We start from the raw sequence: 15,007 nt of genomic DNA on the forward strand, positions 1-15,007 counted from the left end.
CAGTACGGTGGAGGAAGAAGCGAGGAAGAGATGCGTGAGGTCAGAAAGGAGCAGAAGAAGAATGCACAAAGCCAGGAGCGCTACGGGGAGGCAGGGCCGGCGGCTGCCGGAGGACAGGGCCCGGCCCCCGGGCGCAGCAGGGGCGCGGCTGGGGTCCCGCCGTGCGCTGACTCCTGACGCGGAGCGGCCTGGGAGGACCAGGCTGTTCCCGCCCCAGCAGCGCGCGGCGGGCCCCGCGGCGCCCCCAGGCGGCAGGGCCGCGGAGTGCCCCCGGGCTCTGGCCCACCGCCCGCGCCCAGCGGCGGCCCCTCAGCGCGGCGCGGCGGCGGCGCTGGAGCTGCCCACCGTGCTTCGGCGCCGCGGCAGCTGCGGGCAGGGCGGGGCGGCAGGCGGGGCCGGCGGCGGTGGCGGGGCGCGGGGCGGCGGCGGGGCCGTCGGCGCGGGGCAGCACGGAGCGGGCCGCCCGGCGGAATTCCTCGCTGCGCCACGTGTAGAGCAGAGGGTTGAGGGCCGAGAGCGAGCAGAGCAGCAGCCAGCTGGCGGCCTGCAGCGCCGGCGGCGCCGGCCGCAGGAAGAAGCCCAGGAGGCTCACCCACACCAGGGGCTGAGTGCCCAGGAGAAAGACGCAGCAGAGCAGCAGGACGGAGACGCTGCTGAGGCGCCGCTGGGCACGGCGCGGCGGTGGCGGGGCGGCCGGGAAGGGCAGCTGGTGGAGGAGGTGGAAGTTGAGGACGCTGACTCGCTTGGCGCTGCCCCGCACCCGCCGCACGATGCCGAGGTAGCAGTGGAGCAGCAGCACAGTCTGGCCCAGTACAGCCAGGGCGAGGAGCAGGGCGGTGTAGCGAGAGCTGCCATCCGGCTGCCGAAGGGCCGACTGCTGGGCAGAGCCCGGGATCCAGAGCCCGGGCAGCAGCGGGACCAGCAGCAGGGCGAGGGCCCAGGAGAGCCCGATCATGCAGCCCGTGTGCCTCCGCTGGTAGAGGGCCTGGTACACGCTGGGCAGCTTGGTGATGAGCACGTACCTGTTGAAGGCCACCAGCAGGTGAGAGGCCAGGGAAACGGTGAGGCCGAGGCTGAGGATTCCCCCTCGGAGTAGCCGGTACTCTGTTGAGCGAAGGGAGGAGGAGTTGGGAGGCAGCAGCCCCAGCACAGCTTCTTGGGGCATCCACAAGGCGCACACGCTTAGGTCTGCTGCACAGCCGTTCACGATGAAGGCATTGCTGGTTGTCTGCAGCTTCTTGAAGGAGAAGACTAAATAGATGACCATCACATTGGATAAAGTCCCTGAGATAGCTAAGACTGCGTAGAGCAGCGACAGAAAGATGCGGGTCCCGGAGGAGTCCTCCCAGAGCAGCAGCAGAGGCGAGCTAGCACTCCAGGAAGAGGCGTTGGGCATCTCGCTGAATGCAGCTCAGTTTTGACTGCTCCCTTTAAATCCCATCCTTGCCTGGGTCAGAAGATCCAGCTGCAGGAGTGCCCCACCAAGCACAAGGGAGGATGTGCGGCTGACTCTAGGGCAGGCTTCAGTCATACAAGCTGCAAGGTCCAGAAAAACGTATTTGCGGTTCTGATCCAGAGAACAGCAGTGTCCGAGGCAGGTAGGTAGCAAGCGATCCCACAGATTGTAGCTAACCAAGGTGGGTCCATAGGGAGCTGGCAGCTGTTAGCAGATCAGAGCGTGACTGAGGATTCTGTAATTGTGAAGACACCAAAAGCAGCAGCACCTTGCAATCAGCAGCAGAAACGGCAGCAACTGATACAAAGCTTTGCAGTTTCTCCTGTGCCACAGTACGTACAGTGTATATCATTTCAGGAAGATTCATCCCTTCCACTCTTCATGAATTATTCAGCAGATTTTCAACTTGTTAAATAAAGAAGGAGGAAAAAAAAAAAAACCAACCAAAAAACCCACACCATCAAATTCTATCATGCTCCAGAAATACTGCAACTACAGTCTGACTCTGTTTGCCTTGCCAGTTTCCTGCTTCTAAACCATTTACTCACCTTCGATGTGCAGCAGGCTTTCAAACCAGTGTCAGTCACTTCTGTCTGAAATACAGTCTAGTTACTGTAGAAACTCCCCTGCTGGATACTCAAGCTGATCTTATTTCTGCTAAGAGAAGGCACACTCTGCTTCTGCAAGCTTGAAGCTAATTGTAGACTGGTCTACAATAACAAGAGAATTTCAAAATCGAGTCTTTCAGACACAATATACATCCTTGACAGTACTTACCTAAGGAAGCTGGCCCTCAAAACCAGCCTGTCTTAGCCTGCAGGAAATTGAGCATCACCAGCCGGCAGCTGAACACTGGTGTCAGCAAGCACACAAAACACAACCAGCAACAGCATTTGAAACCAAATTAATTCAGAGCACAAGTTTCCACAAAGGTGAAGGACAGGTTCTCAGGTAGACTAAGAACTGGTTGAAACTAACTGGGCTTAATGGTCCCTTCCCAAACCGAGAAGAGGTAGTACTGAGGATCCCTCAGGAATTCTACAGAGCATTACCCAAACAAAGATAAAATATTAACAGTCCTCATCTTGGACAGGATTTAATACTTTCAGAAGAGGAAAGATGATTAATTTTGTGGCAAGATTAGTAGAAAACCTGTTTTTCCAGGTGGCTTATATGTAGTCTATTGAGTTAAGCAATCTTAGCCTATAAGGTGTGATCTCTATATTGACCGAGGATAACTATAAGGTGTTTTTGTTAAAACTCATGATCCTAACAAATGACAATACCAAAATTAGACAAAACTAAGATGTTGAAGTTGATTTGTGTTAAAAATAATGGATTATATTGTTGCAGCACAGCACATCTGAAAGGCTCATGTTTGCAACTGACAGAACTATTGATCCAAATGTGGAGCTGGTAAAAGCATGAATATCTCTGTTCTTTTTAAATCAATCAGATTGCTCATGTGCTTAAGGTTAAAGACATACCTGACTAATTTACTTGATCAGGCCCTTAATTACCATATTTTTTGCCTGCTGCACTTCACAGTGTAGATCTAATCAAGTGTCAAACCTTTTGAGGCCTTTCATTGTTTAGCTGTCAGGAGAGAACAGTTATTACAAAAACTAAAATCCTCCTCTTTCTTCAGTACTGTAATGTAAAAAAATTCTCTAAATCTGTAACACAAAATATTTCCTTAACCAAAAAGCTTCATGAAGCACTCTGTAAAGAGATGATTGTTTAAGAAGGCATTAGCCACAGAATCATAGGCCCAGTAGACCTCCAGACTTAGGTAATGTATCTTTATGTGTTTATTAAACTTCCTCTTAAAGACCTTGCATGCTACAGCTTGTTCTCCCAGATCAAGAAGACACTGATACATGAAGCAACAGCAATGGCAAAATTCAAGGCTAAGTGAACAGACAACATGAAACAAATTTCAGGGTACTTCTTAAAAGCTACAAGGGTCTAAAGACCTCCATGACCTTTCACTCTCCCCAGTTGTTAGGCTAGTTGTTTGAGAACACTGCCTATGTTTACTGATAAGAATTAACAATACATTAGCTGGCATTTATATTATTTCATATAAACCAACATAAGGCTAGGATTGATTCCCATGTACAAGAAACATTTTAATTAGCTGCTTTTCCATATTTACACATCCAAATCACCATCCATTATCTGAATGTAGTGGAAGAAGCCTTTTAACTGTGATGTCAGATTAGACTGCCACTAGAATTTGGGCAGCTTCTAAAGCATCTGCTCTATTCCTCACTTTGCTAGTCCCTTAGAGTGGCTGTGTAACACCTGCACACTGTCGCCATCCTCTACTGCAGTACAGACATACCTGACAGGAGTATTAAACACTGTGGATAAATAATCATGCAACAAACCAAATTTACAAGAATTAGCAGCACAGTTAATGTTAGAACCACTTGTGACCAGTTTTTAATCAAAGGAAGAATGAAAAGCTAAATAAAACCACCACCTTTTATATCCTTATGGACAGAGATCCTGCTATTAGTAAGACCCTACTGCACATGTGAAAAAGACAAGGTATGTTACACCTTTAACAAGGGTCCTTGTCCAGGAAAAGGTTTCCTCAGCTGACACACAGCTTTTCAATTATGGCATTTTGAAATACAGCCTCTGCATCATAATATCAACACATTGATTTAATACCTGATGTTATACAAAGCAAGTAGAAGACTTATCTAGAGCTAGCAGATATCAAAGACCTCATACTAATGTCTGTTTGTACCATCTTTCTTCTAAGGCATGTATTTTTAATACAATGAATGTAATTTTCAACAGGTAATCTTCAATTAGGCATTCAATTCATATCAGCTTACTTCAAAAGATCTAATTAAAGAAAAGCCAAGAAACAAGGATGCTGTCTGATACAGGCATTTTATTATCAATTAGCCCTGTGTGTGTGTATATATATATATATATATCTACATTTCAAAATTAAACAGTATTTTAATATGGAAGAGTATAGCAAAGTACATGCCAAAATTCTTTATAAGAGGTAGAATTACCTGACTGCTCTTCTATAATTCATGTACAGTTATGCTGTATATATATTCACACACATGTGCTACTTTGTGTGTGTATATCTACATATACACAGTTGTGGAAAAAAGTAACAGTATTGTATGCAACTTCTATTCAGTCATTTATACAGCTGCTCTCAGTATTGCTTGTCAGCACTCAGAGTACAACTTTCCATAGCAATTTGTGATCTGGTCTTTTTGGAACATAATGTGGCACTTAATTTGGGTTGTGAAGCTAACACAGGGCATTTACAGGGCTTCAGGAAGAAAGACTGACAATTCAACCCAGTGTTATTTTGAAGTTTCCGTGGACCTCCTCACAAAGCTCAGGTAACAAACCTGTGGTGTTTTTGTCTTCTAAATTAGTGGCAAATCTACTCCTGGCATCTCCTTACATTGCTTACTATGCACTTGTGGAGTTCTGAGAATTTTGTATGTGGTCTCTAGTACTTCACCATAACACCACTTAATTGCAAGTCTAATTTCTAAGCATACCTGATTAAACCATACATTACAAACCATCTTTACTACTGACCAAAATATTCTGTGATATAGGAGGCTGTAACCACACCTTGAGTACTGTGTTCAGTTCTGGGCCCCCCAGTTTAGGAGGGACATTGAGATGCTTGAGCGTGTCCAGAGAAGGGCGACGAGGCTGGGGAGAGGCCTTGAGCACAGCCCTACGAGGAGAGGCTGAGGGAGCTGGGATTGGTTAGCCTGGAGAAGAGGAGGCTCAGGGGTGACCTTATTGCTGTCTACAACTACCTGAGGGGAGGTTGTAGCCAGGAGGAGGTTGCTCTCTTCTCTCAGGTGGCCAGCACCAGAACAAGAGGACACAGCCTCAAGCTACGCCAGGGGAGATTTAGGCTTGAGGTGAGGAGAAAGTTCTTCACTGAGAGAGTCATTCCAGCCCACTGGAATGGGCTGCCCGGGGAGGTGGTGGAGTTGCTGTCCCTGGAGCTGTTCAAGGCAGGATTGGACATGGCACTTGGTGCCATGTTCTAGCCTTGAGCTCTGTGGTAAAGGGTTGGACTTGATGATCTATGAGGTCACTTCCAACCTTGGTGATACTGTGATACTGTATATTTAAACAGTAGTTTTCCAATTAAAAGGTTTATTAAACATGGATGAACGAAAGTTTACTTTAGAGTGCTGTGATAATGAAACTGGACACATGCTGCCAAACAGGTTAAAAACACCTAAGTATGCAGCATTGCCAAATTCATAGTACAATAGCAGCTTACATTTGGTCTGCCTTTTTGCAGTATATATTGCATAGCAAAATATAACAGTCTACATGTAAAAATTAAAATGAGTTGAAAAAAAAACCCAAACATGAATTGTGCAGCTGAATGATCAGATCAGTTACTTTCTCTTTGCAGTGAAAGATCCAAGTTGCATTACATTTCAACAAACACTTTCCCTTTGTTTTTCTTTCATAAGCGTTGCCTTATGAAACATTAGCAGCTGAAAGTGGAAAGCAGACTATGTATCAAGTGCTTTCAGTTGATTGAGTAGTAACTAGTCTCACTAGTTAGACTTCCACTGAGTTACCAGAAGGCCAATTAGTGGAAAAGCAATTACATCAGGCTCTAAGCAATGATGATGGACCCAGACAACAAGAAAAAACATCTTGTTCATGAAAAACTTTGCATATCTTTGATAAACATGTAAAAACATTTTTGTAGCAAAGTGGATATTAAATTAAAATAATCTCATTTTTACATAATTTTATATATACTGCATACCAAAATATTCTCTTAATACATAACACTGTACACAAGTTAATAAAATGTCCTAATGAAAATCATTAGAAATATATTCAAGCTGTCTCAGTATTAAAAAATTAAATCTGTATATAGTATGGGGTAATAATTTCCAGAAATTCAACATCAGTGTACCTGCAGTAGTTATTAATAAGAAATATCTGCCTGTTTAGAAGTCTCCTCTTGGTGTGAAGGTTTTCATGTGTCTTGTATTGAAGATTCCTCCTCAGAGCGAGCAGCTTGTGTTCAGTTCTTTTCCCTCTTCAGGAAGGACTTCAATTTTAAGAGCTCATCAGGTTTCACCAAAGCAGCAAGGCTTTAGTACTGAAAAAATTCAGACTGAAGGGGCTGTGCAGAGAAGAAAAGCTGATTAAAACTTAGTGAGGAGGTTATATTTATATATAATATGCATTTTGCACTTAAGGAATACAGGAGGAACAGGAAGGAGAAAATAAACAGAGTTGGAGAGAGATCTGAACCTCTGCATAGGTAAAAACTCACAGCCCACTTACAGTAAAGTCCATCAGCTTTCCTCTATCTACACTCCCTTTTCAACCCAAATTCTAGAGATTCTTGGAAGAAAGTGTTACAAGTCCTTTAAAACCCGACCTTGAAACAATCACTTAAAAATGTGTTAGGAAGGCATATGATTGCAGTTATTATAGCTCAAGTATTTTCCTTTATCCTGAATGAGAATCAAAGTGCTACTGTGAAAAATCCAGCATACTTTAGATGCTGATTCAGGTAATGACAATGGAAACATACAGCATAGCTAAGTACTGAAAGAAAAAGAGCTACAACTGCACAATTATGCACATGAATCAATTAAAGTATGATTAGTAAAATCAGATGGAAATGAAGCACTGTAAATGGCTCATCTGGATCAGGCAGCAAGTCAGTGTAATTAAGAGGAAAGCATAACCTGGTCTACTGCATTTATTTCCCTTTTTGGTTCTACTGACATCTAAGGTTTTATTATAAAGTAATTAATCAGTTTGGACAGTGTACAAACATTTGGTTACCTCCTATGCAGGTCTGTTCAAGAAGTCATTCTGGTGAATCAAATTTTATCTGAGAGAGCTCTTCACTAGACTAGTATGGTTGTAAACAAATAGCAAATCAAAGACTTCAACCATTCAAAAGCTGCATCAATTCATCAGAATCAGAGAGAACCACTACAGAACAACATGAATCCCAAGAAAGCTTGGAATCTTGGACTCTTCATATTACTCCTACCTACTCACTACAGAAATACTCATTTCCAACCATAGTTAAACCTATTAGTAGAAGTGCATAACAGATACATAAGCCTTTAGAGCTCTACTATCACAAAACTGATGTTTTTTCTATGTCTTAAGCCTCAGTGTATATTTTCAAAGCTGCCTTTTAAATGCATTTTCAGTTCTTGAGGATCTGAGACCATATGGATATTCTTTCCTAAGTTGAAAAAGAACTGTTGCCAGCATAGAACCATAGAATCAACCAGGTTGGAAGAGACCTCCAAGATCATCCAGTCCAACCTGTCCCCCAGCCCTATCCAGTTGACTAGACCATGGCACTAAGTGCCTCATCCAGTCTTACCACTGACTAAAAAGGGTCCAGTTTTAGTAGGTAATGGGTTCAACATGAAGGGTATCAATGCAATTAACCAGGTCTAACAAGTGTCTTTTCATTACAGGCTCTGAATCACCATGGAATACACAAACACAGAAGCTTATTTCCCCCCGCTCCATTCTCAAATGATCATTCTGGATTAGTAGCTTTGGTAAATGCATTTGTCAGTTTATTTATTACATCTGTAAGGGTCAGGCAGAAGGAATAGCCCTTCATTAATGAGCACTTGGAACTTCTGCTGTCTTAGTGATCCTCAAAGACCTGTATTTTAAAAATAATTTAAAACACTTGAATTAGAATAGTGTTTGAAAAGGGCCCTTCAAAAGTGAATTCCAAGTAAAGCTGATAAGCAAAGCACTAGCAATTATGTACTCTCCTATATTGTACAGTAATAAGTTGGACAGATAAACAGAAAGCACTGTACACTCCTGCAGATTTGGGGAACAGCCAGCATTAGCTGACTATAAAGACAGAGATAATTTAAAGAAGCAAACCATAAATTAAAGGTTCTGAAGCTGAAACCAAAATTCTTAAAATTCTCTGGGATCCAAGTTACAAAAATAAGGGAAAAAAATGAATGGCAACATATAAAAAGAAGAAATGTCCATGCAGCACAGACTGCTTGGAAATGAGGCAGCATGCTTTGTTATTTTTCACTACAGATGGGTAGGCAGGGTTTATTTGATTTATTTTCAATTTGAGAAACGTGTTTTCCACTGTGGTCCCACCCTCACCAGAGCTCTACTTCACACAGCAATGACTTCTTCCCAATGTCTCAAGGCCTCTTCTGCATACACGGAAGAATTAAATCTAAGCAACACTGTTTCCAGATTCATTGACTTCCTATAAAGCTCCTATTCCTAAAAACATAGTGATAGCCATAACAACTGAGCTGTTGTAAACCATCCAGGCTAATTTTTGTGTTGGAAAACTTAAATCATAAATGCAATGTGTTGGGTATTTTTTGTTTGTTTGTTTGTGTTTGGTTTGGGTTTGTTTTACCTTTTGCAGTTGAGTCATTTGTTCTCTTAGATCTTCACATTGTCCAAAGACAACAACTAATATTTCAAAGCCTGCAAGGGTGGCTTTTACATTTATTTCTTTATTTTTAATCTTTGGAGGAATTTTCTAGTTTAAAATTTACATTCCTATCTCCTGTTTGCAGTGACTCAGAAGCATGGCCTGTGATTTTGAAAGCTTTATCAAAACCAAGGAGTCCCAATCATATGTTTGTACATTTAACAGAAAGATAAAAATAGAAGGAAAAAAGCCCAAAAAATAATTGCTTTGCAAAGCTGAGAGTAAAAAAAAATCAGTTCACAGAGTAGAATTGCCTTGCAAAGCTGAGAGTACAAAATCAGTTAACAAGAGTAGAATTGCCTTGCAAAGCTGAGAGTACAAAATCAGTTAACAAGAGTAGAATTGCCTTGCAAAGCTGAGAGTACAAAATCAGTTAACAAGAGTAGAACTGCCTTGCAAAGCTGAGAGTACAAAATGAGTTAACAGAGTAGAATTGCCTTGCAAAGCTGAGAGTACAAAATCAGTTAACAGAGTAGAATTGCCTTGCAAAGCTGAGAGTACAAAATCAGTTAACAGAGTAGAACTGCCTTGCAAAGCTGAGAGTACAAAATCGGTTATCAGAGTAGAATTGCCTTGCAAAGCTGAGAGTACAAAATGAGTTAACAAGAGTAGAATTGCCTTGCAAAGCTGAGAGTACAAAATCAGTTAACAAGAGTAGAACTGCCTTGCAAAGCTGAGAGTACAAAATGAGTTAACAGAGTAGAATTGCCTTGCAAAGCTGAGAGTACAAAATCAGTTAACAGAGTAGAACTGCCTTGCAAAGCTGAGAGTACAAAATCAGTTAACAGAGCAGAACTGCCTTGCAAAGCTGAGAGTACAAAATCAGTTAACAGAGTAGAATTGCCTTGCAAAGCTGAGAGTACAAAATGAGTTAACAGAGTAGAATTGCCTTGCAAAGCTGAGAGTACAAAATCAGTTAAGAGAGTAGGAATCTCTATGTGTACTCCTACAACAGTCCCGTGCAGTGCCTTTTACCCAAGTATCAGACATCTGAAGAAGAAAGAGATAGTTTCACTGCAATTAATGATATCTAATGAAGTTTATGCCAAGGCAACTGCTTAAATCACAATCTTCTTCGATAAGAGGCATGGGAAGCCTCCAAGAAGAAAAACAAGCCGCAGATCCATGTAGGCATTTGAACCATGTTCACGTGCATCCAACTTGGGCACCAAGTTGAAAAGAAAACAACCCTACAGTATTTTAGGGCTATTTTTAAGGACTCAAACATGCATTTTTTCCAGAGAACAAGAAGAAGCAATTTAAGTTCTTTTGATTGTGCTTCAACTCTTCCATACCACTGTTGCAACAGCACTGTTGCAGCAGGCAAGAATTACTGTGGATACACAAGATCCCCTAAAATACATCACTCTAAGTGATTCTTTGAGTCTATTAAATGTGCAGATCAGTAAGATGCACTAGTGTCCATGCCTCTTGGCAAAGGCTGTCCTGTGTTCATTGATGGGAGGTTCTTATTAAGAAAAACAGCTCTACAAGTATAAATGTCTATGGATTTAAAAATACTGTTAAACTTCTCCATTAAAAGAAAAAAAATCTCTTTCTTACTGGTTTCCATGACAGCTATAGATGCAAAAGGTGACTCATCTTAAGACTACCCAGTTACACACTCTTCAGTAAAAATACATTTTAAAGAGTGATGTTTTATTTAGAACTATTTTTAGACTAAAGTAAACAAATCTTATTGTGGTACCTTAAATATGACTGTGCTCAATAAAGGTATCTATTCAAATCATAATTGTGAGATTCCTGTTCAATCAAAACACCAGATTTGATTGTGGTACCTTAAATATGACTGTGCTCAATAAAGGTATCTATTCAAATCATAATTGTGAGATTCCTGTTCAATCAAAACACCAGATTTGATTGTGGTACCTTAAATGTGACTGTGCTCAATAAAATTTTCTATCCAAATCATAATTGTGAGATTCTGTTCAATCAAAACACCAGATTTGATTGTGGTACCTTAAATGTGACTGTGCTCAATAAAATTTCCTATCCAAATCATAATTGTGTGATTCTGTTCAATCAAAACATCAGATTTGATTGTGGTACCTTAAATGTGACTGTGCACAATAAAAGTATCTATCATCCAAATCATAATTGTGAGATTCTGTTCAATCAAAACATCAGATTTGATGTTTGTGATATACACAACAGCTGCTCTTAAAGCTTTACTGCATGAAGATTACAATAGGTAGTAAACTCAAACTATGTTATCAATTATTTGAAATAGGAAAGTCTAAAAGATAAGAAAGTCCATAAAAAGAGACATCAGAAAAGGTGTTAGCTTAGGTGTTTAAGCTCAGGAGTGATATATTTTCATGGACCCTCCATGATGGAGATACTTGAAAGAGATGGGGGAGAAAAAAGCAGCTGAAATGATAGTTAGAAATGTAACAGTTAAAGTGCTGTTCAGAAACATCAAAGTAAGCCAGAACATTTTGCTGGGTTAAGATTTTGAGACAGCTTTGCTTGCAGAAGCAAGGAAGATAAGCATCAGTCAGATGCCTGTGGAAGTGCTGTTGTGGTTATGAACTTACGGGAATTGACTGCCTCTGGCAGGGTGCTGGAGGAGTTGTAAGGCCCGTAAAGGAAGGTTGATGCGTACTCATCTGTCACGGCGCTGTGAAAACTGGTTTGGCTGCTCAGGTGGTTGCCACTACTGCTGTTTCTGTTGTATAAGTTGTTGTTCAGCTCATGGTTATTTCTGTGAGGCAGCTGCAAGCTACCATTCAAGTGGCTGGAGATATGGCTTACAGAAAAACCTGTCCTAGAGGACAAGGATGTCACTCTGCTTTCATCATCATCTGAAGCAGCGTACAGGTTCCCTAGAGAACTGGCTAGTCTGGAGTTTATGGAAAAGCTGAATGGGAAACACATGGGGGAAAAAATACACACAAGGTATGTACAGATACAAAAAGCAGCAAACAATCCAGAAGATACTAGGTGAGTAACAGACTGTTCTGAAACAATTTGTGTTTGCACACAGGTTCGTCTTCTAGCTTTCAACTACTGAAAACAAGGGTTCTTTGTCAGGAGTTCCCAAACTTTTTCCATTCAAGCACTACCACAGCCAGCTTTCACCTCTGTCAAATCATATACACATGCAGGAGATTGTGTTAAAAGGTTTAGGCAGTGCCTGACCTACATTTAAGTAATTCATGTTCATGTAGCAGATTAGGAACTCCTGTTTCTTGAAATCAGCAACATGACACAAGTCAAATAACCAAGGAGCAATATGATACAATTTGAGAATAAAAATAGGGTGTCCTGAAATACCTCTTTAAGTAAATATTTGTGCCCAGAATCATTCAATCATTCTACATTTCACTAAACATCCATAACTAGTCAGTATAATAGTAGTGGAATTAAACAGCAATAAATCAAGTGGCATAAAAAGCCTGTAAATTACCACTCAGTATTCTTTGGTATATAGACTTGTGGGATTACTTGTAGAACTTCTATAAACTCAGATGGGTTAATAAATCCCACACAACTGAACATAACACTGTCCCTGACTTGATATAATCCCACCAAAACTCTTATAGGTTTGGAGGTTTGTTTGCAGGCCACTAAAATTTGGCTACTGGAGCAGCAAATCACTTTGTACAAATGTAAGCATTCTCACACCCAAGAGTACCAAGCACTTCATGGATTAGGCGTGTGCTGAAAACCACTGTAGTATATAGGAAGTATTTGTAATAAAATGAGAAGAAGAAAAAAAACCTTTTAAGGTTAGAGCCCGAGGATGTGGGAATTCTGCTTATTCTTTCTGCAGATGGTGAATTAACTGCCATCACTTTGGAGGCCTTCAGAGGTGACATGGATACTTCTGTGCTACCTGAAGTATTCAGCCTAAAAAGAGTGCAGAGTTTTAGTGAGAAGGAGCATTTTAGCAACTGAAATATACATCCTGTCTTTCAGCAAGGGGGAATTCTACAGCCTGAGCACTGACAACTCAACAGTAAAAAAGTTTGCTTTCAAGTGGCTTTTTAAACTACAACTTTTAAATCTCCCCCTCCTAAGTTTTTTTTTCCATGCCATGCCATATTACACAGTTAGAGGCTACTTTCACCTTGATAATCTGTGAAGGCCAAGTGCCCATTTTGCTGGGACCAGTTTTCTACTTGCATTTGCAATTTTTTTGCAAATAGGGTGATACATTTTAAACACACTAAATTTGAGACTCAATACATCTTGTGCTTCTAAAGCAAATGCAAGTAGAAAACTGATCCCAGCATTGCAGCTTTCAGGAGAAGCACAGCATCATTCCCACATGACAGCAAAAGCATTTTCATGATGTTGCACAGAACATACAGCTCATTCTATGGTGGGACAATTAATGACCAAATCCTTCCCTTTTTGATAATGAGCTGTAAGTGTGGTACATTGGACTACTGAAAAAGTTTAACATTATAGCTGTCCATATTAGCTCATTAAAATCTAATAAGCAAACAGCCTCACAGCAGTATGACATTCTCTTCACCCTTAGACCAGGGGATACTGTCATGATCAGCTGTTAAAGGAATTGACTTTGGTACACATCTCTAACCACATGCACAGAAAGAATGGTGTGGAGCAGAAATAGCTTTAATTCCACACCAAGAAAGTGTAAACAGACATCAAGGTTAGACATGTGGAATAATCCATCTCAAAATCCCACATAGTCACAAAACTGAAGAGAATGTCTTCTTTTTAGTACTAGTTCTTTAGGACATTGCATTTTAGATGTGATAGGGTAAAGGATTCAATGGTTTCTTGAGGTCAACACCATCAGTACTGACTTGAGATTAACAGAGGTCATAAATGAAACATTTAGAAAATGAGAAGCAATTATTTGCTTTCTTAGCCCCACAAAAATGTCTGAACAAAGCAAGCAGTGAAGTGTACAGTGAGGGCAAGTATTTGATTTTACACAGATAAAGTGGTTAAGCAGTCATCCCTCATTGCTAACAGCACAGGCATTAAAAAGAAGTGACTGAGGAAACTACTTCTATGTGCTACTTATTTACTAATAAGAATTCAAGGTGTCTGCCAAAGTAGAGCTGTACCTGTCTGCATGTTAGATTCCCCTCCTACCATTTAAAAACTTCCTACTTGCCACTTCTTGGAAGCCTGAAATTGCCAATCAATTGATGAATATAATTCAAAACACTGAAAAATTAAGACATGAGTAGTGTACATTTAGAGCTATAATTTTCAAATCAATACCTGAAAGGTTGTGATATTGACCTCGTGTGCAGTTTCATGTCTTGCAACCTAAAAAACAACCAAACAAAGCAGCAATCCTTAATAAAGGACAAAAATCTTTTCCCCTCCCCAAAGCATACTTGCATGTCTCATAATGGCTTTAAAGTACAAGGCCAACAAGAGTTAGGAGTTATTGACAGTCATTGACATCAAACTGTTGGGGTAAGTTCAGAGGAGGGCTGTTAGGATGATCAGGGGGCTGGAGTACCTCTGCTCTGAGGACAGGCTACAAGAGCTGGGGCTCTTCAGCCTGGAGAAGAGAAGGCTCCAAGGAGACCTTAGAGTGGCCTTCCAGTATCTGAAGGGAGCCTACAGGAAGGTTGGGGAGGGACTATTGACAAGGTCTTGTCACGACAGGACAAGGAGTAAAGTGTTTAAACTGGCAGAGGGGAGATTCAAAGTAGATGTTAGGAAAGGGTTCTTTGCAGTGAAGGTGGTGAGACACTGGCACAGGTTGTCCAGGGAGGTTGTGGCTGCTCCCTCCCTAGGAGGTGTTCAGGCCAGGATGGATGAGACCTTGAGCAACCAGTTCTAGTGGGAGGTGTCCCTGCCTATGGCAAGGGGTTGGAACTGGATGATCTTTGAGGTCCCTTCCAACCTAAACCACTCTATGACTATTTTAATTTATAGATGAACAACAGGGAAGTACTTCAGGTTTATTTCCAAACCACATGTTTACTGCTTCTCAAAAAGTCAGAATTTTGATATGGGGTACAGAAAAGTAATTACCAAAAGATAACTAAGTTCACTGAGAGTATTTTATTTGA

At 41.4% G+C, this 15,007-nt stretch overlaps 2 protein-coding genes across 8 annotated transcripts in view; both read right to left on the reverse strand.

Annotated features, from left to right (window-relative positions):
• Positions 1-309: 309 nt before the first annotated feature.
• GPR88 (G protein-coupled receptor 88) lies at positions 310-1,887 on the reverse strand. Its single transcript, XM_064148275.1, is given in 2 exon segments — positions 310-388; positions 390-1,887. Coding segments are annotated over 2 exon segments (1,086 nt in total). The 5' UTR covers positions 1,397-1,887.
• A 2,460-nt stretch (positions 1,888-4,347) lies between these two features.
• The window catches only part of CDC14A (cell division cycle 14A), a 64,027-nt gene continuing 53,367 nt past the window's right edge, over positions 4,348-15,007 (reverse strand). For 4 of the 7 annotated variants that reach the window (XM_064147050.1, XM_064147049.1, XM_064147048.1 and 1 more), the window contains 4 exons: positions 14,202-14,249; positions 12,717-12,845; positions 11,531-11,853; positions 4,348-6,626 (listed from right to left, as the gene is read on the reverse strand). In XM_064147050.1, coding sequence (XP_064003120.1) covers positions 6,613-6,626; positions 11,531-11,853; positions 12,717-12,845; positions 14,202-14,249 — 514 coding nt within the window. In that variant the 3' untranslated portion in view covers positions 4,348-6,612. Of the gene's footprint in view, positions 6,627-8,039; positions 8,154-11,530; positions 11,854-12,716; positions 12,846-14,201; positions 14,250-15,007 lie in introns of those variants that run through there. The other 3 variants (XM_064147047.1, XM_064147051.1, XM_064147053.1) reach the window with 3 other exon arrangements.

Source organism: Pogoniulus pusillus, chromosome 8 (assembly GCF_015220805.1).
Source record: "Pogoniulus pusillus isolate bPogPus1 chromosome 8, bPogPus1.pri, whole genome shotgun sequence".
Lineage (NCBI taxonomy): Eukaryota > Metazoa > Chordata > Aves > Piciformes > Lybiidae > Pogoniulus > Pogoniulus pusillus.